Source organism: Dermacentor andersoni, chromosome 3, assembly GCF_023375885.2.
Source record: "Dermacentor andersoni chromosome 3, qqDerAnde1_hic_scaffold, whole genome shotgun sequence".
Classification (NCBI taxonomy): domain Eukaryota; kingdom Metazoa; phylum Arthropoda; class Arachnida; order Ixodida; family Ixodidae; genus Dermacentor; species Dermacentor andersoni.
In genome coordinates this window covers 40,604,381-40,631,805 of record NC_092816.1, presented here as the reverse complement: position 1 = coordinate 40,631,805, position 27,425 = coordinate 40,604,381, and the positions used below count along the sequence as shown (strand labels likewise).

Sequence of the window (27,425 nt, the reverse complement as noted above, 5' to 3'; positions counted from 1 at the left end):
AGGCCACCCACGGAACGGCGGCATCTTAATTTTCTTTTCGTTTTTTTTGGCCTTCACTAAATTAAGTTTGTACCACCACCACCTGCTGCCGGCGTTCCTCATCGCGCGTGAGCGTTGTGAGACGCCTGGTTATCTGCCAGGGGCGATGTTACTGCAACAGGTTGCCTCTAGTGCGGCATCGCGCAGACACGTCGTCTCCGTGTATCGTCAAGACACCATCCGAGGTTAGCCATCATATCCGAGGGAAAATAAATAAAACACTTATTCAAGAAAATGAGAAGATACAGGCTTGGCTTACGTGTGTGAGGAACTCGAGCGCGGTGATAAAACTAGCTATCGCTTTCAATTGTTCGCCTTCGGGTGAAAACGCCGTTATAAAAAATAGTGACATGATGGGGTACTGGTCTCACACGACGGCGGGTCTTTTTCTCGAGTAAATACGGTACTTTGGAGAGCACACTGACATCTCCGTTACTAGCATACACAACAGCTTCCTGCACGCTTCCGACGTAGCGGTCATTTTGGTGTGGCAGGTTATAGCGTTCGCTATCGGGCCTCGGGGCCACCTCCCGATATTGATTTAGGTCGTGACACGAATGGCACACACGACTTATGGAACACAGTTGTGCATAAGTCAAAATTTACTTACTTCGCGGTCACGAGATCATCCCCAGAGAATGTAAAAAGCATCATCTATACGCGCTACGTTTAATTTTTTCCCCGATCGAGTCTCCTCCACCGCACTTCATAATAACATTTACGTAACGCCAACACATTTGTCGATAGTCCATCTTACAATTTCTGACTCACCCAAAAAGGCGCCGTACGTGTTGCTATCTTCGAAGTAGAGGACGGAGATCAGCTGCGGGAACAGCAGCACGTAGACTATGTCCGAGCAGAGCAGCCACAGCTCGAACACGGAATTCACGGACAGCGCCACGTAGGTGGCCCAGGACCCGATGGCGAACACCATGATTCGCAACACCAGGGACACCTCGACGTCGGAAGCCTGCAGAAAGCAGTTGGATACTCTCGGAACGGACACCAGAGTGCGCTCTTCGACGTAGCTTGTCCTCGACTTTCTCTTGACTTATCTTTACTGCCGCTCTTGCAGCCATGAACTTATACCAACTACCCCGATGAAGGCCGAAAGAAAAAAAAAACCGTGTGGCGTGCCTTGCGCGCACCTTTAAGGGGCCATGACTTCGGACGTCCGACTATTCCCAGTTTTTTTTTTTTTCAAGCGCGAAGCTCCTACGGACAACGATCGCCATTTTAGCATCAATTGCGTGACGTCAGGAAGTGTGGGGCCGCCGCTTTGTTGTGTGCGCCGAAACAGTTCCGAGAGAGACGCTTTGTTCCGCATGCTCTGGCACGCGATGGCGCAGCAAGGGCGTCGCCGTTGAATTGTGCCCGCAACTCCTTCGCTCGCGTGGTAAAAAAGCAGCGGTGGACCGCCAAGAAACATTTACCAAAATGACGCATGAAGGCTACGACGCATTTCTAGCACCTGCAATCGCTTTCGGTGCTAAAGCGTGGCCTTTGAGATCGGCTTCCTCTACACCACGGGGCAGACGTTTCCGGGGCTTCGTTTTAATTCGTCACCACTCTGTACGGTTCGAATACGACTTTTCTACAGCACTGAATGCGCTCAGATCTTGCGAGCTTGGTGTGAGACGTCTACGGTTTAAGGTGCAATGCATAATTTAAGCTAGAAACAATGGTGTTAATAATAAAGGAGAAATGAGACATCCGCCCAATCATAGCAATTGCTACAAAGGAAACCCATAAGGGCTCCTCGAAAGAAAAGCCTCGCAGTTGAAGAAAAATTCGTCCTGGTGCGCGACTCGAACCCGGGACCACCGCCTTTCCGGGACAGCCGCTCTATCATCTGAGCTAACCAGGCGGCTAGCAGATGGCACGGCGAAGTCGAATTTATCGACAACTCGAAGCAAAGGCAAGTGTTTTTAAGGTGTTTTGCATGCCGCTACCGTAGTTGAACCGCAGGTGGACAACATTAATTCTGAGAACTACGGAGTCACTCATATCGCACTGTGCCTTTTCGCAGCGTTAAACTCCACAAAATTTTAGTCATAGTTAAGGAGTACTGACATAATATTTTCGACTATTCATTTCTTGCGTTAAATGAAGGTTCTGGACCCCTAAGCCCTAGGAAGAACAGCGCACAAGCTTGAGAGGCACCGCTAATAATTTGATACAATAGCTTTTCTACAGCCTGTTGCGGTTTTATTTCACGGGATGGTACTGTGTCGTAATGTCATCACACAGTTACGTGGCCACGTGGTAGCAGGACAATGCGACGTTCTGACCTTCGCTTCGTCATCCTAGCTCGGTCGTCCGCCATGCTGCCACATTGGCCCTGACACGAACAGCAGCGCACGAAGCCACCAAGCGAGTGTCAAAACGTCGCAATGCCCTGCTCCCACGTGATCACATGCTGTGTCGCGACGCCACAACACAGTTACACGTGTGGCACCTGATGTGCTCTTACAGCATGCATCACAGAGTCTCATACAATTACTAGATGAAACTGTGGCGCTAATGTCCACGGCAACTGCAAGCAGGGCAAGCTAGTTCAGCCAGCTTGGCAATAATGGGTAGTGAGTGGATTTGCCTAAACTTCGACCTTCTAGCGTAAACGGCTTCGTGACTTTGCAAAGTGATCTTTCTTAAGGAAGTACTGCGTCATAAATATATAAATAAACACTAATGAAATTATTCGACGGCTGGATTCGAACCTTTGCACAGAAGCCCGATAGTGAAACCATTACGCCACGGACCCACGCACCAGCGGAGCCACTGCAATCAGTAACGATTATACGTGCTTGCAGAGCTCTTACTAAGTGGGTCGTTGCAATGGCTCATACCGGAAAAAAATGGCGACTAGTCGGGCGAGAGAAAAGAAAATTTCATCATCAGGAATTGTTCATACCCCCGTAAGCAAGCAAAGATGCAATGGCTGAACATGAATGAAGAAACGAAAGAAACAAAGAACGAGCGACTTGTCGCGGACACACGAGAAATTTACCATTGGGCAGTTGAAACAAAGCATGACATCGTATTTCAATGGTTGTCAAGTCATTGTGGCCTCCTTGGAAACCAGCAGGCAGACAGAGGCACTTGATCTTCACATACGAGTGTCGATTGCGTTGCTATCCCGCTATCAAGAACAGACGCAGCGGGAAAGCTCCGTGCGCTTGATCGCGAGCTTACCTTGGCCCAATGGAATTCGGCAGGCGTGAGAAACCAGCGCCTTTCTTCCCTATCCTGTTCTGAAGCTCCGCATTCCACATGGCTTACCACAACGGGAGTTATAACTCATCTGTCGCCAATGGCTTGGGGTATCTTTTACGAATGCGTACTCTTACCTCATCGGAATGGCCGCAAGTCCAGATTGTGAAGTTTGCGGGAGCAAAGAGACGATAGCGCACCTTGTGTCGTTTCAGTGCACAAATACAAGTCCTCAGCACCACGCTCGACAGGATAGACAACCGTCCCCTTACGGAAGGCAAATTCTTGGACCCTGGTCCCAGGTGACGTCGTCACGAACTTCTTTAAACGCGCTATAATGTGCTTTTTAAAAGAAACATGACTCATTGAAAAACTACAGTATGTGCAAACTGAATCTTTCCTTTTTTATTTTTTGTCTTCTCTTGCTTTATCTTTTCTGCTCCTTACCCCATCCTCCTGTGTGGAGTAGCCAACCGGACCCTTATTCGTTAACCTCTCTTCCTTTCACCTCTTGTTTTCCTTCCTTCATGCCTTTTTCAGTCTACAATAAATTAAATTAAATTCATAACGCCGCGCTGCCGTACCGAAGCTTCGGTTTCGGTACCAAATGCAAGAAACGGAACTGCAGCCTTCATTTGTTCGTCCAAGTCAATCTCTTAGCGTGAAAAGACAAGTAGAGTTATGGTTGAATAGTGTATATAAGCCAAGAAGGTTAGAAAACGATTTCTTGGGTCTAAGCTAATTAAGTGTCTAGAGATACGAGCGAAACTGAGTTAGTACCATCTTAAGCGTAGTATTTCTGGAGCCGCATACGATACCATGGGTCGAACGATGGACTGGTAGACGTTCTTGGTGACCATGGAGGAGGCACTGAGCATTGAAGAGTCCGCCGACGACATGATCGCAGCCGTGATGCCGACCAGGCCCACCATGGAGACAAAGCCGGTGGTCAGGTAACGCATGGAATATGGCAGCACCCTCACGACGTCCTTGTCGCGCAAATGGTACGGACCCGGATAGCCGGCCGCCGTAAAGTCTGAAAGGGCACAAGGGAAAAAAAAGCGCGTTCCCTGGGCCCATATACACGTAAAAGATTAACGCTAGAACTGTTGGTAAGATGCTTTTTCTTTTATGCGCGACGACAGAGACAGGAAGATAGAACATGTTCCATACCCTTCTCTCTCTCTCTCTCTTTCTGTCGCCGTGCCTCGAAAAATATTGAGCACGAGCACCGACCAACTATAGTGGGTGTATGTGAATGGTAATTTTTTCTTTTTTGTACCGTGGCACGCAAAATCAGTGGTGACGATGAGTCACAATAAACGAGAGTACGTTTTTAGTGAGCAGAAGACCCCTATAGCTGACGGTCACTCCTCGGCGGATACAAATCTCTCGTCCACCTCGCGCGCCGGCTGCGACAGACCTGAGCCACGCCCCCGCTTCGCTCCCTAGGCAATGGCCTGTCCCTAGCCAGCCGTCCTCCTCCTCACCTTCCTCGACGTCGATGCCGCTACAAGACCAAATCAAACACTGCCAATAGCGAATCGGATCAAATCGAATCTCAAATACTTTTCGAAAAGTTTTCGACTAATGCCTTTTTCTCCAATAATATTGATACGCACGTTCATTGAAATGGTCGGAACGCAGTCGTATCGACGAAGACGTCGACGAAGAAGACGCGCACGCTGTTGGCTAGACTGGCCAGAGTTGCAGTCCGCTGTGTAAATACACTGTGTACAACTTTCCGTGTCATCAGTGCTTCATACGCGTAACAATGTAAAACAATGTTAACGTCCCAGTATTCGTTATATTAGCAAGTTCCTCTCATTACATTTCACTTTATGAGTATACGCTTTATCAAAAGCACGAGTGGAGCATTATGAAGGAATAATCAAGGGGCACGACACCACTTTCAGAATGGTAGGCTTACGTCCGTTGCCTTTTCAGGTGACGTTCACATGGATCGTGTGTTCCGGACTGTTCGGTTCGTGCCATGTTGCTGCAGAGGATTCGCTTCCAGCACGGCCGCCATAGTTGCGCAGGACGCTAAGCTTGGATACAACCAGCCAGCTCCTCTGGCAACATGGATCCAGCACGACTACGGCGGACGCAACCGGCTGCCTTCATAAACGCTGGGAAGCACCGGCACCCCGCAGGGCTCCGTCATCTCGCCCACGCTCTTCAACCTGGTCATGATCGGGCTAGCAGAAGAGCTACAAGAACTCAAAGACGTCCGGCACACCATATACGGTGACGACATAACCCTCTGGGTGCACGAAGGCAGCGACGGTCACATCGAAACTGCACTGCAACTAGCAATTCAGGCAATAGAGGAATACCTTGTGAGTACGGGGTTACGATGTTCACCGAAAAAGTCGGAACTCCTACTCTACTGCCCCACACAGAGGGGCAGACCACCCGGGTGTGGTCGGAATGCGGCGACGACCAGGCGAGAATACGAAGAGATCAAACTACGCACGAGAACCGGAGCAACCATCCCGATAGCGCAGAGAATTAGGGTCCTCGGCATGATAATCGAGGCAAACGGCGTGAACGGCGAAACAATTACTAAATTAAAGCACAAGACGGCTAACGCCATGAGAATTCTCAAGAGGGTCAGCAGCCGAAGAAACGGAATGAGGGAGGCGAGTCTCACACGACTCATACACTGTTTCGTCATGTGCCATGTTGCGTACGTCGCGGCATTCCACAACTGGTACAAGGGAGAAGAAGCCAAGATCAACGTCCTCATCCGCAGGGTGTACAAGATAGCACTGGGCCTACCCGAGTCCACCAGCACGCACCGCCTGCTCCAGCTCGGGCTTCACAACACGCTTAGCGAAATCGCCGAGGCGCAGCACACTTCACAACTAGAAAGATTAGCGGGCACGAGAGCGGGACGCCAGATCATGGAAAGTCTCGGCATCCGTTACCACGTACAACAAGGCCAGAAAGTCGCCGTTTCGGACGCGATCAGACAAACGCTAAAGGTCGACCCGATTCCACGGAACGTCCACCCGGAACACAACCGGGGAAGAAGAGTGGCCAGGGCCAGAGCTCTCCTACACACCCACGGAGACGAAACGGGGACACGGTTCCTTGACGCCGCGAAATAGGCAGAACGCTCGCGATTCGCGGGTGCGGTCGTCGATTCGAGTGGCAAAACGCGCATAACGGCAGGTGTAGCGTGCGAGCGCGCAGAGGAAGCGGAGGAAGCGGCGGTTGCACTCGCCCTTACGGATCCGACATGCACCACGGTTCTCTGCGACTCGCGACAAGCAATCGGCAAGTTCAGCGGGAGGTAGATTTTCAAACCAGAATCCAGTGATTCCCAGCGCACATGAGAGAAGTATCGGATACATAACGCAACCGAAACGAGACGGCATACGCCAAGGCGCGCGAGCTCGCGAACCACGCCGGCGACCGTCGTCCATGGGACAGCACCAAAGACTGCTTGACCAGCTACAATGAAATTACCAAGGCCCTCTGCCTGGCCCGCCGCACCTTCCCTCCACCCAGCGACAAGCTGGACAGGGCGCCGGGGGTGGCCTTCAGACAACTGCAGACGGTCACGTACCCTAACCCGGCACAATACCATAGGCTCTACCCCGGCACATACCCGACGAATATATGCAAGGTCTGCCACACCGATATAGCCACTTTAACTCACATGCTATGGGACTAACAAAAACCCGCTCGGTGCTAACTCCGGAACCCTTCCGCCGCGGTGGGCCGCTGCCTTGCGCAGCCCCAGCCTCGGTGACCAACTCTGGGCCGTCCTGCAGGCCCGCGAGGCGGCGGCGAGGCAACACCTGGACGTACCCACGTGGGAGACCTAAGGCCCCGTCGGCGAAAGCTCTGCAGGACTCCAAATAAAGTTGTTACCAATTGTTTGCTGGTGATGTCGTGCCCACGAGACCTGAATGATGTGTTGAAACAGTTTTTGGCTCTTGCGTGTGAAAATGTGCTATGCCTTGTCTGCAATAACCTTGATGCTGTCGGGAAACGTTGAAACAAATTTTGGACCAATGACTAAGGCTCAAGAAGAAGCTTTTGCTGCTGCACTGGAGGCTATTAAGAAATTAGAAGCAGCGCACTCACACTTGCTTTCTCGACTAACTAGTGTCAAAGCCAGTAATACGGCAGTTATAAAAAAGTTTCAAAAGCTAGAAAACGAGCAGGTAGCACTACTCGCTCAACTAAAAATTTCGAAACAAAAGCAGGAGGCCGCTGAAGGTGAAATCAAGCTGCTGAACGCCAAGATCGCCGCGCTTGTCGATACTCCCGCATCCAGAAGCTCGACTGTTACAAAAGCAGGTGCTGATATCCTTCGTGGTGTATCTGATCGATTGGCCACAATTTCTTCACGGTGCGATGACACTGAGAATAGAATGCGACGCTCAAACCTGCTCTTCTTTAACATACCGGACTGCCATGGGCTGCACTGGGCTGCGTCCGAGCAGAAAATTGTCGATTTCTGTGCTGAAAAACTTGACTTAAGCCTATCAGGCACGCACTTCGAAAGGGTGCATAGATTAGGCAAGCACGCCGATAACAAAAAGAGACCCATCATAGCGAAGTTGACCTTTTATAAGGATAAAGAACGCATCTTGTCAGCTGCGCGAAAGCTTAAGGGCTCCGGGTTTTCGATACGAGAATACTTCACACCAGCTACACGAGAAGCAATAAGAAAACTGATCGAATTCGCGAAGGCGAAAAATAAGTATTTCAAGCTCAGCGTCGACAGAATGCGCATAGATGACACAACCTACGTGTACGACGGCGTCACTAGCACAGTAGTGAGCAGATAGCTGAAGCATAGCACTCGAACCCATGACTGCCAGCAGGCACCAGAACCTCGAATCATACCGTCACTATCAATATCATTTACTAATTTTCGAAGCCTTGTGCGCAAGCTCGATAAGTCTCTTGTTTCCTGGACGATACAGGTTCTGACATTATCATCTTCACGGAAACATGTCTCCATCCTGACATTTCAGACAATGAAATAAGTCCCATACACACCACGCACTAGTAAATCAGGTGGAGGCGTACTTATAGGCGTTAGGAAGACGGTAACATCTTATTTAATTGATTCCGACACTAACCTAGAAATTGTCTGGGTTGCGTGCATGACTCGTTTTGAAAAATTATTGTTAGGTTTCTGTTATCGTCCTTCTGACTGAAGTGTGTTGTTTGTTAGCGACCTGCGAAACATCATAACTCACGCCGTTAGGGCTTGTCCGGCTGAAAGTATTTTTCTCTTCGGCGACTTTAATCTTCCCTCCATAAACTGGAAGCAGTTGTCATCGACCTGCCACCTTTCTTCAGAATTCATTGCCTTAACATTGGATTTCAACCTGTCGCAGATCGTAAGTCAGCCCACTCGTGATTCCAATATACTAGATCTAGTATTGACAACGGTTCCTAATACTGTTGAAAAAACATATTTAGATGGTTTCAGTGACCACGAATTAATGCAAGTAAACCTTAAAGTCCCGTCCCGTTTTTCTGGTGCAACAACTAAGATAATTCGTGACTTTAACAGAGGAAATTACAGTGTTAATAACGCTGAACTTGAAACATTTCTTGTTAGTGTATTACTTCCTTGTTTCAGTAACAGAACAGTTCAAGATAACTGGGATTTGTTCAAAAACAAGTTAATAACACTGGTTTGTTAACATGTTCCGTTAATTAAGATAACAAAGGATAAACGCAACCCCTGGTTCACTAACTCAGTCCACAAACTGAGAAATAGAAAGAAGCGATCTTACGCGGCCGCAAAACGCGCGTCCACTCCAATATCTCAGAATAAGTACAGCGACTTCTTGAAAAGCTACTGCTCTAGAGTACGCGCTGCCCGAGATAAGTACTTTTCGCACGATGTGCCATCCCTGCTCACAACTAAAAAAAAAAAAAAAAGTTTGGAATCAGTGTGTCCGGAGCGACAGGACAGCATCATCATCTCGCATGATAACGACCACATTCCAATTCCAGACCACGACTGTCCAAACGCGTTCAATTCATTCTTTTCATCAGTATACACCATAGAAGACAATTCAAACGTGCCTGAGGTAGCTGATCTTGACTAGTACCCTTTTTTACAGCCCATCGACATTACTGTAGACGGCATCGCATCCATTATAAGTAATCTGAAAGTGTCCACATCAGCAGGCGTTGACGACATAAAACTCAAGGATACTAAAAACACGATATCAGTCTCGAGTAAAATTCTCGAGTAAGTAAATTCTGGCAATCGCTATCGACAGGAATGCTTCCCCAAGACTGGAAAATCGCGAAGGTCATTCCCATCTTTAAATGTGGCAATAGAAATTCACCACTAAACTACAGACCCATTTCACTCACTTCCATCTGCTGTAAGATGCTAGAGCATATAATCACCTCCCATATTTACAACTATTAGAGAATAATAAGTTTTTCTTCGCAAGCCAACATGGATTTAGGAAGGGTTTATCGTGCGACACGCAACTATTTGAGTTCACGACTGCATTGCATTTTAATCTCGACAAAAACCTACAAACTGACTGCATGTCTTTAGATTTTTCAAAAGCCTTGGATGGTGTAGTTCACTGCCGAGTAATTTTTAACTGTCTTCTTTGTCCTTAGATTCACTAACGCTATTTCGGATTCGGAACTTTCTCGCCAATCGGCAGCAGTTCACCGTGGTTAACAATTTTTCCTCCCCGCTCTCTTACGTTTCCTCTGGTGTGCCACAGGGCAGTGTCCTCGGTCCACTACTTTTCCTGATATATATTAACGACTCACCGAATAAGATCTTCTCATGTGCGGATTTTTGCTGACGATTGTATAATTTACCGAGAAATTGCTAGTGCTGATGACCACGTAAAAACTCAAAATGATCTTGACCTTATTGGCAGTTGGTGTAGCATCTTGCTAATGTCGCTTATCCAGATAAATGTAATGTCTCTCACTCGCAAACATTTCCTTTCCGACTTTTTATACTATAATAATAACAATCCTGTGTATGTAGTTACTTCTTTCGAATACCTAGGCGCAACCCTGACATCAAACCTTTCCTGGACTACACATATGAATAACATCTGCAGAAATGCTTCCCGATCCTTGGAATATTTACGCCGGAACCTCCGTAAGACGCCGACAAATGTCCGCAAGTTAGCCTACCTTAAATTTGTTCGCCCTAAACTTGAATTTGCTTCTTCAATTGGTCCCCTCATTACACTTATTTAACCACTATGCTAGAACCAGTTCAGAACAGAGCCGCTCGATTCATCTCACAAAATTACAACTGCAACGAAAGTATAACGCAAATTAAAAACAATTTATTAATTCCTTCTTTGAACACTTGTCGTGATGTAGCCCTTCTATTGCTGTTTCACAAGTACCTTCACGGACCAAGGCCATCACCAATAGCTCGGCAAGTTTCTCCATTCACCTCACGAAGATTGCATAGTCATCTTTCTTTCACGCGCATATATGGTAAAACAGATGCTTTTAACTCATCTACGCTTCCACGTGTCATCCGCTTGTGGAACGACCCTCCCGATATCCTGGTAGCTGAAGCTAAAGAAAAATTCCGTCACGACATAAACATTCATTTCTTACTTTAAAAGAGAAAGCTTCTTGTCTGCGTTGCTTCTTTTTTTTCTTCATTTTTTGATCTGAGAATTTTAGAGCTTGTGTAAACTTGACTCTTCGTTGTATTATTATTAATAAAGCGCTTGGTGTTCTGTATAATTGTTAGCTCTTTATACTGTGTAAAATTTTTGAAGCTTCCCTTACTCAATGCCCATTCTTTGGGCCTGTAAGGTATATTGAATAAGTATATAAATAAATAAATAAATAAATAAATAAATACTGATGGTTTAGACCTTAAAAGAAATGCGCGCTGACTGCAGCGATGGCAGAGAGAGAAAAAATTTTCTATAGTCACTGTCGCTGCGGATGGCGCCACTATTGTGGGGATGCGTGACTCACGCTTCCCCTGAGATCTAGTTTTCCCGCATAGCTCGTCTCCTGCAGGGAGGCTTCGCCCGCCGCGTGGCCTAGCGCCCGCGGCGGTCGGAGTGGTTGAAGCGCAGTGCGAGAGATGGCGCTAGTGTTGCGCTGCGGCGGGGTTACTTAGGCGCGGGAAAGAAAGGCTCAGGGGCTTTTTCCCGGCGGGTCGGCGGGCGCGGACGTCCGCGCGGGCGCCGTCCGATGCTTCTGCGAGACTGTCTCGCGTGGCCGCCTTCGAACGTGCCACCATTCGCGTGACTGTACACGCGAACGACCAGGCGTTGGGATCCAGCATGGGGCGAACATATTCGCTCGCTATCCGGTCGCTCGGTGAGTCAGACTTCTAGATTTGTCGCGCGCCCATCGGCATGTTTTGTGGACAGCAACTCGGCTAGCTGGCATTGATCTATGAAAGGTGCAATAAATGCCCTTGTGATTGTTTGCACTACTGTGTTGTCGGTTCCTTCGTCCCAAGAGTACGGAGGAGAACCCCATATCTCCCACACTATTGAGAGAAAATCCAGAAAGAAACACACGGTTGTCGCACGGATAGATAGTACCAAACAGTGCCCATTGCCGAATGTCATGCATGAGCGAAATTTGAGCGCTAATTATTGCGGTTTAGCTGGAAGAGTTTGGCCGCTCGCGACGCAGCGTGGTCACGTAGGTTCCCGTTCCTTATGCCCACGTGGGACAGGGGTGAAACTTGTTTTATTTTTGCTTCAGTTTCCTTGTTGATCATACACAGCTGGCAATATGAAGTGTTCCATAACTATTCGAAATAGATTCGTCTTTGCCTATAGCGACTATAGGGTGGTTCCAAACTAGGTCACAGGCTGTCACTCGTAAATGTCGCTTATGTATCCGCTTTTGACTACCATACCGAAAGTTACTGCACGGCTAGGCCGGAGAGCTGCACAGCATGCGCACGCTTGGTTTCATGCGCATCGGTACCACCTGCAAGTCAAGCTGCACGTACTCGCGCTTTTGGCCACGGCGCCGATCACTGCAGGCGGGACGGCCAGCGCGATGCAACCCACGGCGGACAAGTACGAGAGCATCCGGGCGTCGAAGTCGCTCTCGCAGCTTAGCACGCGCTGGAAGTACACCTGCGTCGAACATAGTTGCGCGAGTTATCTCTGTCGCATTTGCACTCGTGCACACGGACTGACGCCCGGCCACGGGCTTGCGCAGTGCCTGTGCATCAGCTTTGGAGGAGCGTCAATTTATTAATCTGCTAAACCCTTAACTACATAGTACTAAAGCCCGTGAGACAAGCCCAAGTACTGCTTAGGGCTAAATTCACTTTGCGCACCCCACAAACAAACAAGTAAACAAACAAGCAAATACGTGACCGAACGTACGGGAGGGAGGAGTTCTATTGTATCACCTCGAGATGGGGAGGGGGGAAGGAGTAGGGGGGGGGGGGGAGCGCTGCTCGAGCATGTCGCAGTGGACGGGTTTCGAAGCCCGGCCTCGAAGGCTGCGTACAGCCTTTGGGGACGAAATGTTTCCTCCGCGTTTCTCTCCAGACACCCACTGCAGGATTGTACATAGTGCTTAGAGATGCTAGATGTTAGAGATTAACGTTAGAGAAGCTAGAACCATTATTTTACCACTGACCTCGTTTTAAGGGGCGTAGTGGTTGTAAAATTGGGGTTTTCAAAGAATAACGGTGGCGTACGGGAGATCGGGAGTGATGAAATACACCCATATCTAACACGAACCAAATAGAGAAAAGAACAACTCAGCCGTGACCAACAAGTCTATCAGCCGCAGCGAATATTTTTTTATATTTTTTTTTTCGTGCAAAGGAAGCTTTCTTGAAACGGTTTACTAAATTCGATGCGCACAAGTTTCTTTATTGTTATCTGTACACCGGGTAATCCTACGCAATGTTTATGCTCCGCACAGGTCACCGATCTGCGTCACGTGACGTCTCGTGTTTATGGGCTACGTACGCCGTTCACAATCCAAGCCGAAATGGAAACAGCAGTTCGTGAGAATGCTCACGAACTGCTGTCACGCAGTGATGTCACGAGGACATCATGTTTGATGTTTGGTGTATACGTGCAGAGAGAAGTGCGACGCGAAAAAATGTGGTGGTGTGGTTGACTGGTGCTTATAGCGTCAAGATCTTGCGCTGGGAGAAACCGAGGTGCGATCCAACGATCGTACACTTAATTATTCTAATTTTTCCATATGCGAGCTATTTGGGCAAGAAAGTAGCAGCCATGTAGGTAAGCTAAAGTCCGGGGAGAGGGTTTGCAAAAGAAAACTTCGCTTTAAGAAAGCATGCGAATAACAAAGCACGTACACCAAAGAGGCGAGAAGTACAACGCAACGTCAATGACGCCAGGTCTGACGCTACGAGAAGACTTCAGCATCAAATTAGGATACCTCACGAGTGTCTCCGATCGTTCATGCAAGCTGACTGCGATCATTTCGCTTGCGAAAAGAGGGTGACAGAGTTTCTACAACTTCAAAAAATATGCGTCAGTACTCCTCTCAGGCGCGGTGCTCTGGGTATTAGATCGCGAGCCACTGCAGGAAGCTGGCGTCCATCTGACAAGACATTTGTAGCGCTGTCGAAGGTACGAGATGCACCCAGGCAATATCCTTGCGCAGCGGGATGTAGTTCCAGGCGCAACTGTCTAATTAATGGCAGTATTAGATTGCTTAGTACATGATGTATTACAGCGTTACGTGACATGTTGGTACTGTTGCGCATGCACATCGTATACCGCAAGTAGCCGAGCAGACGACGTGGCGCGGATGAACACATGTCGAGGGGGGCATTCGGCCTTCCTATTGGCTAAGAAGTCCTGCAGCTTCCACAATGCCGCAAACGACTTGCGAGATGGAGTACATGCATACGTTTACGCAAAATCGATTCGTGATGCTAGCAATCGGGCTTGCAGATCTGCTAAGAAAATGTCGAGTGCACCTTTCTTCACAGCGAGTCCAGTTTGTATCACTCGTTTGGAGATTGCTCAAGCACCACAGAAAGCAATAGCCTCAAAACACGTTTCCCTGTGGTTCTGGAGCTTTTAATTACCTGCCACGGAATACCTCCGAGTGCGGTCATCAGGAAGGCGTCGAAAAGTTGGCTCACGTCTCTAGACGCGATGGTGCCGACCCAGTCGCTGTGCGGAGGCCCCATCTGTCCAACGGCGTGGTTGCGTAAGCAGAAGGGCACGCAAATCCACTGCACGAAAAGCGTTCACTCGTGAGAAAAAGTGTGCAAGACGAGGAGATGGTGGGGCCTGTAGGCGCTCCCAACTACGTAGAAGCCTAAAACGAAAAATAGAGAAAAAGAATACAATAACAACAGTTCTAAAGATGACAAACACACACAACATATATAGATACGCAGAAACAAAGATTCCCGAGCAGTTCCCAAAATCCAAGTGTTCATAAAAATATGCAAATTACGCCACTCGTTGGTGGCAAACGCAGCACTCGCTAACACGCGCACAAGAGCCGCGGGAACGCGGTAACAAAAAAATTAAAGGATTATGAAAACACTAATATGTGCAAATACAGAAAAAGAAATGCATCCAGAAATAAAACGTTTTCGCGTGATGAAAGTTACAACAATGTGACTAAGTGACTGATACATTGTAGATTCTTCAAAAAACTGCAGTAATGCGCGTGCTGCACTGTGTTGCATTTTTTTCTGATGGTCATGCACCCAGTATTTCACCTATAGTGGTGATTTTGGCCCCCTATCCAGAGCATGTATCTGTCACGATCCGCCCGCGTTCGTGAACAAGGGCGGGCTCGAGGCACCCTCCTTTAGACGGACGCTCCGCAGCGTGGTGATGAACGATGACTGACCGCCGAGCAGCTGTGCTCATCGGTGTTTATTGCGGCGCGGAGTCCAATTTCGCCTACCGAGCCTGACAGGCCACCGAGCCTGGCCGGCAAACAAAGATTATGCCCGAGGGGGCGTCACATGCTTGTTAACTCAGTTTGTTTGTCGACAACACAAAAACTTCAAAGTTCAATGTACGAGGCTCTGCCTCCGTTCTAGCCGGGTCGACGGTGCCTGCTACCCAGGCGAGTAACAATCCGGTGGCCTCCGCCGTCGAGTACTCTGCCTGGGCGCCGGTGTTGAGGGGCCGGGCGTGGCAACGCCGGGTGCTGCCTGAGCTAGCCTCGCTCCATCCGGAGGGTCCGCAGTGGTCGGCCTTGTGAATGGTGCCGGACTTGACACCGGCCCAACGGGCGCCGCACCACTGGACACGCTTGCCGCCTCCTAGGTGGGCGGTGCTCCGCTGGAAGCGACTGATGTTGCCGCTAGTCCTCCTGCGGGCTGGAACTGTGAAGTGGTAGTCGAGGGTGCTGGCCAGGTCCCAAGGCGAGGCTTGACATGGTCGGCGTGTCTATGCCACGTGGCCCCGTCTGAGATGCGAATGAGCAGTGATAAGGCGCTGGCAGGAGACACCACCTATCCCCCGGACCAGGATGGGCCAGGACGGAAGTTCCTGGCGAAAATTGGAGCTCCCGACTCCGGCAAAGACCCGGGACGGCGCCCTCGGTCATCAGCCAGCTTCCGCTTTAGCTGCTTCAGGAGCACTGTGGATCGAAGGTCCGGATGCAAGACGTGCAAGGGTGTCTTGACAATCCGACCCAGCAGGAGCTCACAGGTGGCACGGCCAGTGACATCGTGGGGCGTGGTCCGGTATTGAAACAGTATCCGGGCAATCTGCATCCGGAAATCCCCAGTCTGGCTCTTCTTGACCTTGTCCTTGATGGTTTGCACCACCCGCTCGGCTGCACCGTTTGAAGCAGGGTGGTACGGCGGAACCATCATCCGGCGGATTCCGTTCTTCGTCAGTCAGACCAGGCACTCTGTGCTGGCGAAAGCAGGACCATTGTGAGACACGATGACATCCGGGAACCCCTGGGCGGCGAAGACCTGTAGTAGCGCTGCAATGGTCGTGCCTGCTGATGGAGTGGTGACAGGTAGAACCTCCACCGGGGGGGACTTCGAAAAGGCGTCCATCACCACCAGGAAGTAATGGCCTTTGAAGGGCCCCCCAATATCCACATGCAGGCGGTACCAGGGTCTCTGTGGGAACGGCCAGGGGGTTATTTCCACATATCGTGAGGCCCGCTGATGCTCCTGGCAGATTTGGCAGCTCTGCACCATGAGAGCGATGTCCTGGTCCAGGCCAAGCCACCAAACATGGGACCGGGCCACCATCTTGGTCTTTTCCATGCCAGGATGACCCGCGTGCAGCTGCTAGACCCTGGACCGGAGGCTTTGTGGGATCACCACCATGGAGCCCCACAGTAGGCAGCCCTGCTGCAAGCTCAGCTCAGCGGCCTTGTGGCTATAGGCCTGCTGAAACAATTCCTCCCCTTTAGACATCGCCTTGACCTCCTGAGACAGGACTGGGTTCCGGCTGATGGCTTGCGATACTGCAGATCTGGAGAGCACCTCCGGGTACGCGTGCTCCAGTATGAACACTTCAGCATGTTCCGGAGCAGCATCAGTCACCTCTGGAAGGGCAGGCGGCTCAGGGCCTCAGCAGGCCCCAGGTTCATTCCCGGACGGTAAACCAAGCTGGTAACTGCAACCTGCCAGCCTCAAGGCCCAGCGTACCACTCGAGGTGATGCCTGCACAGGAACTGCCTTGTCAGTCCCCAGCAGCCCCAATAGCGGCTTGTGGTCCGTGACCGCCTCGAACTTCCGGCCCCACAGATACTGGTGGAAGCGTTCGACACCGAACATGAGGGCCAGGCCTTCATTGTCCAGCTGGCTGTAACGTTGCTCTGCAGCATGAAGCCGACGAGAAACAAACGACACGGCATTCCTGGCCACCCTTGTCCCGGTGCGCCAGGACTGCTCCCACGCCGTACGGCGACGCATCTACGGTCAGGACGACAGGATTGGCAGGGTCGAAGTGTACTAGCACTGGAGCCTTAGTGATTAGCTCCTTGCTGCACTGGAAGACCCGGTCCTGCTCCTTCTTGCAGGCCCATTGCTGACTATCTCGAAGCAGAAGATGGAGCGGGTGTAGATGCACCGACAGGTTCGGCAGGAAACTCCTGTAGAAGTTGATGAGGCCGCGGTATCTCTGAAGCTCCTTGTTATGGGGCTTAGGCGCCTTGAGCACAGCATCAACTTTGCGTGGAGCCGGGGCTAGGTCAGCCTGGGAAATGACATGTCCCAAGTACTCAACACTGGGGGCGAGGAAAATGCACTTTTCCAGCTTGAGCTTCAGACCGGCGTCCTGCAGTCATGCCAGAACGTTTTGCAGGTGGTCCCCGTCGTCGCTGCCAGTAACCAGGATGTCATCCAAGTACACCGCCACGTGCCTCACGCCCCTGAAGAGGTTTTCCATCTCCCTGTGAAACATGGCTGGGGCTGAGGCCACGCCAAGCGGTAAGGGCGTGTACTGTAAGAGGCCCAAAGTTGTCGACATTGTAACATACTTCCGGGAGGCATCCTGGAGCACCAGCTGCTGATAAGCATCTCTGAGGTCTAGCTTGGTAAACTTCTGTCCACCGGACAACGCTGACCAGAGATCTTCAATCCGGGGCAACGGGTACTTCTCGGCGGTAGCGACGGGGTTGTTGGTAACCTTGAAATCCCCACAGATCCTGACACTGCAGTCTTGCTTGAGGACTGGTACGATGGGAGCGGCCCATTCAGACGTCTTGACGGGCATCACGATGCCCTCTCGCTGCAACCGTTGCAGCTCCTGGGTGACCCCGTCCTTCAGGGCGAACGGCAGTGCACGAGGCTTGAAAAAACGTGGCCGGGATCCCCTCAGGTACATAGATGCCAGCCGTCGTGCCGGCGAATGTGCCCGCCCCTGCCTGGAACAGGGACTGGAATTCGATCAGGAGGCTGGGGACGTCGTTTACCGCATGCAGGCTGGCTTCCTGGTACTCTGGCAGACGAACGCCTAGTGCATGAATCCAGTTTCGGCCCAGCAGCGCCGTCGACGACCCCTTGGTTAAGTAAAGGGGAAGGGTTGCCTCCCTATTGCCAAAGCGAACGCTGACATGTACCTTACCCTGGACCTGGGAGAGCTGCCCGGAGTAGCTGCGCAGCATCACGCCCGAAGCCTCAGCGGACACGGCTGGGAAAGTACGCCTGAAGAGTTTACCGGCCATGACCGACACGCTGACCCCTGTGTCCAGCTCTACGGAAATGGGGTTCCCGCACATTTCGACGGTCAGCATGTACGGCGGCACAGACGACGGTACAAGGCCTTTGTGCCACATGTCGAAAATCGGCGGGTCCTCGGCCACGACGTGGAGCCTGGCCGCGGAAGAACTTGAGTCTGCTGCCGCACGCCCCCGCCGCGTACCCTTGCGACGGCTACCCTGGCGGCGGGCTTGTGTGGTACCTGGGCTTGAACCAGGCTGCTGCTGCTGTTTGCTGTTCGTCCTCCCCCTTCGGCATGCCCGTGTCAGGTGCCCAGTGTTCCCGCACGTGAAGCATTCTGGTTGAAAGAACTGGCACTGTAAGAGGGAGTGGGCACCACCACAGCGACCGCAAGTACTGCCCTTTGTCGCCAGCTTGTTGACCGCCCCTTCCGCCGACGGTGAGCCTGTCGCTCGGGCAATCTCGCCGGCGTCCTTCGCAGCAGCTTCCATTGCCAGCGCTGCCTTAACGGCGTCGTTCAGCGAGGGGTCGGGAAACTCCAGGAGTCGCGTCTGCATGGCGGGGTTGATGCCGAAGACGAAACGGTCCCGCAGCAGCGAGTCCAGCTGGTCCCCGAAAACGCAGGCACTCGCCAACCCTCGTAGAGCACCGACGAACTGCCCGAGGGTCTCTCCTTCACGGCGGTTCCGGTTGTTGAAGCGGAAACGCTCCATTAGTGTGGACGGTGCTGGGTTGAAATGCGAGCGCAGTATAGCGAGCAGCTCAACCAGTGTCTTAACATGCGGCGTGGCTGGCTTGAGAAGGTCGAGCAGGAGACCTAAGACGCGGATCCCGCAGCTGGCCAGGAAAATGTCCCGCTGTTTGGCCTCCGGTGTGTCGTTAGCCCGAAAGAACACGTGGACTTGTTCCTCGTAAATTGGCCAGGCGGACCCATCTCCCTCGAGCGGCTCGAGCCTTCCGTACAAGGGCATGGTGGCAGCAACGGGGGGCGGAGTTTCGCCGCTCAAGGCGGCGTGGGACGATCCGTGGGTACTCGTCGCCAGTGTCACGATCCGCCCGGGTTCATGAACAAGGTAGGGCTCGAGGCACCCTCCTTTAGACGGACGCTCCGCAGCGTGGTGGTGATGAACGATGACTGACCGCCTTTACCTGCCAGGCTCTTTGCCTGCCAGGCTCCCGAGCCTCGCAGGGAAAGATTATGCCCCAGGTGGCGTCACATGCTTGTTACAGTATCTTCGCGGAAAGCCCTTAACGGTGAATATCAATTTTTTGCAGTAGATCTTCTATGTCTTCTTCAGCCTCTACACAAGAGTACACGACGCTATCAGTTTTCTCTATATTTTAGAAGCTTCTATTCGAAGTCTATAAATTGCTGTTTCAATTGAGCGTCTGGCTTTCGTTGGTGTAGTGAATTGCATGTCGAGGTCTACCTTATATAATCTGGAGCTTTCCGCACCATATGTGAACGAAGCTTTCTTGGACATTCGGACATACAGTTGGTTTTAAAAACAACGTACACAATAGCAGCGATAGTAAACGAATCTGGCGAGCTGCGCGTGCCAATGGCGACATTTCCTGTAATGTCGCAATGGCTTGGAATCTGTTGCAATATGTCATGAAAAGCCTTTGCCGTAATCTAAGCCTTTTGTATTTCCTGTATTAACGTTTTGCTTAGTATAACCAAGCTCACTTATTTTATGCACAACAATGAAGCTTCCGAATCGTCAGAATTAATCCTCGAAATGATCTCGGCTGTCAACATATGAAGCGTACTGTGTTGAGCTGTGCCTTCGTATATATTAAAGGGTTCATGAAATGGTCTGAACATATTTTAGGCGCGTAAGGTACAGCTACAGTAAAATATTCGTGCCAGAATTTTAAGCGAACCGTCTCACATTAAGAGAGCTACGGACTATTATAAGTTATCCTCCTCCCTATCCATGATTTTACTCCTGAAGTCGTTCACCGATCGAACAGGGCTAAGCTCCGCCTTTTCTTGCTCTCGGTCATGATATGACGCTGTGTAGGCTACTCCCGGTGTGTTAAAGCCAGCGCACGAAGACCCTCCAACCTCTCCGCTGGCGCATGGCCGTCGATCCCCAGCGAGAGCTATCCAAGCACCACGCGTTGCGAGCATTCTGTCGCGGTAAACGCAGGCGAGCTGGGCGTTCTGACGTATGGGTCGAGGCCTAAACGTGAGCTGCCTAAGAGCGTCCTGCACGGTGCAGCCATATGGTGGCGCATAACTTAACCAGTCAAACAAAGAGCTAATATTGCTGTAAGCAACTGCAAAAAATTTTAAACATTTAACAAGAGAACGAGTCCACGATTACGCTGCTGCCGAAAACTTACAGCAACAAAGTAGCATACACCTATTGCTATATTAACTTTGCGTTTGTCTGGTTGAGCTCTGCCTCTGCATCACCGGGCGGCTGCACCCTACAAACCACTTACGTTCACGCCTCCACCCATCCGGCAAAACGCCCAGTCCACCTGCATTTACCGGAATTCTGGACGAACTAGAACTCTCTATTGTGGTAGTAACACTCCGGCGTGAAGTGACGGCCGCAAACGCGCAAATGCTGGCGCCGATCCGATACCGACAGCCCATGGGCTGCAGCCGCTCCGCTCGCCTGTTGCCTTCCAGATGGACACGATGTTGCAGCTTGACATCGCTATAGATTCGCAGCCCACAAGCCAACAAGGGCGAGTCAGGGTCCTCGCGAAAAGAAACCTCGAGACCAACGCTGACAGCGCAGCTCGCATCAACACGGAGCACGTTGTGATACAAACAGACGGCTATGGTTGTGGGCCGGAAGTGCTTGACTGCGGCGTTATATTGTTCCTGTGTATTTACTTCATTTTAGTTTTTATAGAAATGAATAACCAACCAACGCGACGTCGGTAGCCAATCGGATAGTTCGTGCGACAGACGTCACGTGCACTCGCTACGTAGGTGGTGACGGGGCGGATGAACTCTGGGGAGCGGCGTCGCGGCGATTGGTAGAGATGCACATTTTGCAGACTTTATAATAAATTACACGCTCTACGCGGCGGACCGCTTAAATGTGTCATTTATTTATCAGTAGGACCTACCCTAACGACTGAGTTCGTTTCTACAAAATCGTCAAAATTGTTTCAGGGTCTCTATGTGGTACAACCTAAATGTTATTCGCTTTTGATGTGCCGATACGCCGGCCTTTAAAGCTTCCATTCTTGCATGAACCATCTGTGTGTAGACTTGAATATGATCTCGGTTGTATATGTGCCACAACGTTAATCGTTTGATCGTAATTGCAGGTTAGATCGCGAACGGTAGTAGCGATATCTGTAATTGGGAGTAGGCATCGCGGATACGAAACGGTTACAGGCCAATCATTCATAAACTGTCAGAAAGTTTCTGCAATGTACTTCATGCCAGTGGGCCACGTTTCGATCCTGAGTGGCTTGACAAAGAGGATTATTGGCATGTTGAGTGGCCGAACGAAAATGGCGGCAACATGCTTCAACAAACCTTAAGTGTATGCAAAGGTGGCTGGCGAGACTCGGTAATCACCAAAGCGCTGGCACATGCCCGAAATACACCTAGACATTCTCAGAGGATGAGGGGGAGTAATCGTAACAGAGTTTCTTCTAATGTATCTGATAGTCCACGAAACCCACGAAGAAAGCTTCGCTTTAAACCCCCGCTCTTGGAATATTCGCATAATTTTTTTTTTCGGCTACAATCTAAAGGGCTGCAGCCAGATACGCCGCTTCACTTGCCAGGCAGACGGACATGCTGACAATCTGGAAGACGTCGGTGTGTGTGACCACGTAGACGCCGCCCAGCGATGTGTAGAAGAACACCACCAGAGCGGAGGCCAGTATGAAGAAGCGTGTGTCCACCTCTATGATAGCGCCGGCGGTGTCACCTGAAAAAAAAAGATTTTGCGTCTCCGCTGGCACTTAGACATGGAAGCTACATAGACCAAAATTTAGGTTGCAGACCCTCACGAGACTACGGGAGCGCCACTGTCGAGCATTGTGTATGGAATGAGCTATCGATTCGATGCATCTGGCGAGGCTTTGCGTAACGATACGGCATCCACAGCGGGCTAGACGAAGTCGTGGTGAAGAAAAGGAATTTTGATGTTAGAACTCACTTTTTAAGTGCCACTATCGTTACGTAACCTTGCGTCATTGTGTATCTTTCGTTCCGGGCATAAACATCACATTTCTCACTCATAGGGTAACGGCTTCACGTACGATATGTTCGCATTTGCGCCAGAAAAAAAGAATCTACATTAATTACATTCGCGAAGCCTTAAAGCATGACGTGCCTACCAATCAGACAGCGCGCCTCTCGCTGTCTGATCTCGGAGGCTATTCTGGGAGTGCGGGCTTTTACCGTAATCTGGGGTAGTGTGTAAATGAATCATGAGAGAGTGCAGTCATAACCGCTCGCTCGCGCGGGTGGCCAGAGTGTTTTGTGGCCGTAGCATAAGAAGTGCTGATCGCATGGTCATCTCGCACGTTGTCGCTGCAACATAGCCGAATCGGGGAGCGCTTTAGCCGAAATAGATATTTATATCTGGCTCCCTTACGTTACGCAATACATTTTAAAGCAGGTGGCCAGACTAGCCAGACGCACCAAGCGCTGCCAAGATGGCGGCAGTCCAGAAGACTTCGCCAACAACTGCTGGGAAGCACAGCAGTAGCGCCATCCACCGGCCGTAGCGGTTCTGGAACGGGTCCAGCATGGTCAACGGCTTGGTCGCGCGCATCTTGCTCGCGAAGAAAGTGCCGCCTGCGATCAGTGACGTGCGCCCACATCGTCAAAGCTGTCATGTTGCGCGGCTAGTATACGGTAGTCGCACAGCGTTATCTCCAGAAGCATCGCGAAATGACAGGGCATGATTGTACGGCGTCTGACACCGCACGAGAGATTACCACTCCATACAGCTACGGAGGAGCTACGCGAGATCATGACGTCATGGCCAACCTCTGCAAACCAACTTATACAGACGCTTTTCGCCACGCTCCCGTGCGCGCCGCCATGTTTGCGCACGTGGTGAAGCATCCGTCGCTTGCCTCAGCCGGCCTTCGCTGCCTATATGCTGACAGCTGCAGCGCGCGACTCCGGTGCGGTGCAGCAAGTCGCTCTTTCGGCGTTTGTCGCGGACGACTGCGTGAATGACACGAAACTTCAGAAGACATGTAAATGTCGCATATCCATCCTTCCGAGCTCGTTATATGCCTCGTAAAATGGTGCGCCAGCTTTGCCGTGCGGTACGCGTACCAGAATGCAGGACTAGAAATAGTTTTGCAAAATACGCGTACTTTCAGCAGCTGTATTACGTCAGTATTATTGTCATTCACACATCGTTCTTTTTTATTTATTTACTGTCAATGGGCTTGGAAGCCACAGGTTTTAATGTTTTTGGTTCAGTAACGAATTTTTTTTGTTCTATCAATATTTATTTTCTATGTAATCCATCGCGAACGTGTCAGTTGCGCCAGATTTGCTTACACCGCGCTTTGAGCCTAAAACATCCATGCTTGGAAGTTTTGTATAGTAGCTTACAGAAAAGACGCAATATCGTTCGTCACTCGCTTGCGTTGTGGCTCGTGACGAAACGTTTAGCTCGTGGAGCATTCTTACGTAACATACTTAAACCCCGCTCATTGTTCGGCCTATTCTCTAACGAGTGCACTCGTATTTGATACGCGATTGTGAGTCTCGGCGAGTTTCCGTGAATGAGGTTGGACGTTAGTGAAAACCAGAAAAATAATATTCACGAGTGCGAGCGAGTGTCAGCTAAATTTGGGGCGTTATCTGACCATCGTATTTTTTACAGTCGTCGGAGAAGTACGTGCCTTCCTCCCTCCCCCACCCCCCACCCCGAAAATAATTTCTGGCTACGCCACTGGCTGCCGCACTCGCATAGCGATAAGGACGACAAGTGTTTGCGTTGCAATAAACGACCGGAGGTGCACAACCATATCGGGAGAAAACACGCAGAGAACGGTTGGCAAAGGACGCGAATAAGCAAGCGTCAATTAAAATCCGCCGCGAACCAAGCATACATGGCCCGAACCCGATGAGCAGGGTCGCGCGTTGGGCCGACTTTGTGAGACAGAAAAGGCGAAGGGGACATCTTCACGGAGATATGATGGATAGTTGGCTTTCGAAGGCTTGATTAACCTCCGTATTCAGAAATTCAGTTGCATTCAGAAATGCAACTTGAAGCTCATGCTTGACTTGATATAAATGACGCCTGCTGCGAACGAGCCAAAGACGCTCATTGCGTTTCTTTTAGTGCGTTGACGACAGGCGTCGTTTAAATCAAGTCAAGCATGGGCTTCAAATTAAGATGCATTTCTAAATACGGGGGTAAGGCTCACTCCTAGTGCTCCCTCCGCGTTTCCTTGTGCTATGCTTGGGTAACTTTATCAGTTTTTTTTTTCTATTGTTCCCCGAAGTATAAAGGAAGTAGCGCCAAGCCGTGAAAAACTGATCAGCGGTATACGCGAATGCGACCAGCTGGGTATTTGACTCTCCTCTTCAGCAACTCAAACCATCTATTACACGAGCTTAAGACATTATATTAAAAAGTCAAGGCCATTCCACCCTGCGGTGGCGGATGACCAGAGGAGCTGTAACCATCGAGGTAAGAAACCTTGTGATTAAGACTTTACTGGCATCACTCATTCTCAATAACGACGGTCGCAATGGCTTTGTGGTCGCGATGATATACACTGATCGGCATACTCGCAACTGCAAACACGTTCTCTGATAACGTAAGATCGATGCAAGTACACCGCTGGGTGGTCGGTTGGGCCGGATCAGTGTGACATCGCGAGGGATATTACTGCAACGCGGAACGCGTAAACCGCTCCCTTTCCAATCCCGACACATCCGCAATGAAATCACCGACGACCACAGGGGCAGTGTCATCACAACTAAGAAACGCAAAGCGAGTCACCATGAACCTTACGTGGCTATGAGCCATCGCTTGCGGGGGCATATGAGCCATTGATGATGACAATGTCGTGTGCGGACACGAAAATATTATGGCACGCAAGCCATATACGGCTCCACTGTAATATTAACGAAATTTTAAAGGTATTTTCTCAAGCGCAATACTTAATTTCACTGACAAAGTTGTACATTGTATTGATAAATGTGCAACTGTTTTCTTTCGATGAAGTTAGCTGCTGTCGTTTTGCTTTTTCCGGGCTAAAAAAGAAGCGCGCGAAATCTGGAGAAGTACCATGTGACCAGTGCTTGCGCGCAGTGACATCAGTGCCCTCAAACTGCACCTATACGCAGTGCGGTTTAGTGAGCAGAGCTTGCGCTAATCTGTGGCTCACCTAAAACCAGGCTGACCGCGTAGCCCAGAGGGGCGTGGCAGCGCAGGATTCCGTGCCTGTAGACAGCCTCCGCTGTTCCGTTCAGGTAGCCGCCGCCCACCCAGGTCGCTGAAAAGGAAGTCGGAGATACAGCCAGATATCCAGCGCTTCTGCTTATCTAGCAGTTCATGTGCTTCCACCTCTTTAAGGAAGTCGCAGTTTGGCCCGAAAGGCCGAAGCATTGACAGCGATAACGAGGTATTTTGACATTACACCAAGGCTCGTAGTCTTATGGGCAGAGTAAATTTCAGGCTTGATAACCAAACGCGCCTGGCACCACGCGCCCTGGACGCACACACGAACGAAGTTTAGTACATCGCCACCGGCACTAGCTCTCGCGGTCAAAACACTGGTGTCGTGAAGAGCGCCGGCAACGGAAAGCGCACGCGTTTGTTGCAGTGCGAACGTTCCGTGCTGCCGCTCCTCTTACTGTGCCGCGCCTCGGACTCTGCAGATCAGGTGACCTACTACACTGGGCGTGCTATAGACAGCGCGCATTAAGGCATCGTGCCTACTCCTCGCGGTCACCCTCTCCCTCCCGTCCTCACCCGCACAGCATATCACTTGACCTCAAGCACACTGAACCGATCTTGATGTAGAGGAGAGTGTAAAAACCCACCAACTGCTGCTTGAAAAGTCTGTATAGCTCTTGTATACCCAAGTGCTTGCGACTTCAATTATTCTTCAAAACACCCATAAATGGAAATTTAAAAAAATAATGTTGTAGTTTGGAACTCTGAAAACAAAGAAGCAGATATAAACACTTTAAGCTGGATTATTTTGAACAACCAAAGTGGTAAAATTCGGTGCATTAAAATTGCCCTTAAGTTTAACAATAATTGGCGAGTACGCCTTTTCAACATACTTCCACGAGAAACATAACTACTACACAGCTGTAATTTATTACACAAGGTTTGTCAATGTTAAGCGCTTGAATACTGTTTACAGAATTCTAGTACTTCAATTCTGTGAACAGTATTCGAAAAAAGAAACGGTTAGGTAAGAAGATTGAAGAGATTCCGAGAATATTCCCACTCTTCAATGCCTTGTCAATAGTTGTAAGCGGAGTTGCAAGCGTGGTTGTTCAACTCTTTTGATATTTATCGATTTTGGGCCAATCTTATAAAACTTTCTTTTGGCTGTAAATGACGGTTGTTCTTTTAGCTCCTTGCAGAATAATTTTTCTCTCTTAAATATATGAAACTAATTAAAATTGGTTCAGCGGTTGTCTCAGGAGAGGAGCATCTCTGCGCTTCATAGATACATTGCAGCTGACCTCGCCGAACCAGCGTTGCTAATGTGGCATTTTTCATATTTCTCGGGCTTTCTTTGCAACCCGGAAAAAAGGACTACGTGAGACGTATCGTAAAGGAAACAACTCGATCGGTGATTTGAAGGTGCGCTACGAATCTGCGTATTATACTTGGGGTCCTCAGCCAATAATTAAAAAGTTGAGTAATTAAACTTAACTATTTAGTGAGTTATGGTAAAACAAAAAGTTGTCCGAGTTACCTAGGCTATTGCGAATAGTATGCGTTCGGTTCAATTCGCTTCCGGCGCGCCTTTCATGTTTAAATTATTGGCTCAAGGTATGTGGGACACCCTGTATAGCGTGGTCATAGAAGCGAGATTTCGCAGCCCAATTGTAGTT

The 27,425-nt window shown here is 50.1% G+C and overlaps 1 protein-coding gene across 5 annotated transcripts in view; it reads right to left on the bottom strand.

The window, feature by feature from the left end:
* Positions 1–27,425, bottom strand: part of LOC129381519 (high affinity choline transporter 1-like) — a 58,497-nt gene that overhangs the window by 8,609 nt on the left and 22,463 nt on the right. For 2 of the 5 annotated variants that reach the window (XM_072287122.1, XM_072287123.1), the window contains exons 7-13: positions 25,736–25,843; positions 23,013–23,168; positions 22,145–22,293; positions 14,309–14,458; positions 12,230–12,359; positions 4,071–4,288; positions 811–1,009 (exon numbers count right to left, since the gene is read on the bottom strand). In XM_072287122.1, coding sequence (XP_072143223.1) covers positions 811–1,009; positions 4,071–4,288; positions 12,230–12,359; positions 14,309–14,458; positions 22,145–22,293; positions 23,013–23,168; positions 25,736–25,843 — 1,110 coding nt within the window. The remainder of the gene's footprint in view (positions 1–810; positions 1,010–4,070; positions 4,289–12,229; positions 12,360–14,308; positions 14,459–22,144; positions 22,294–23,012; positions 23,169–25,735; positions 25,844–27,425) is intronic. The other 3 variants (XM_072287126.1, XM_072287125.1, XM_072287124.1) reach the window with 2 other exon arrangements.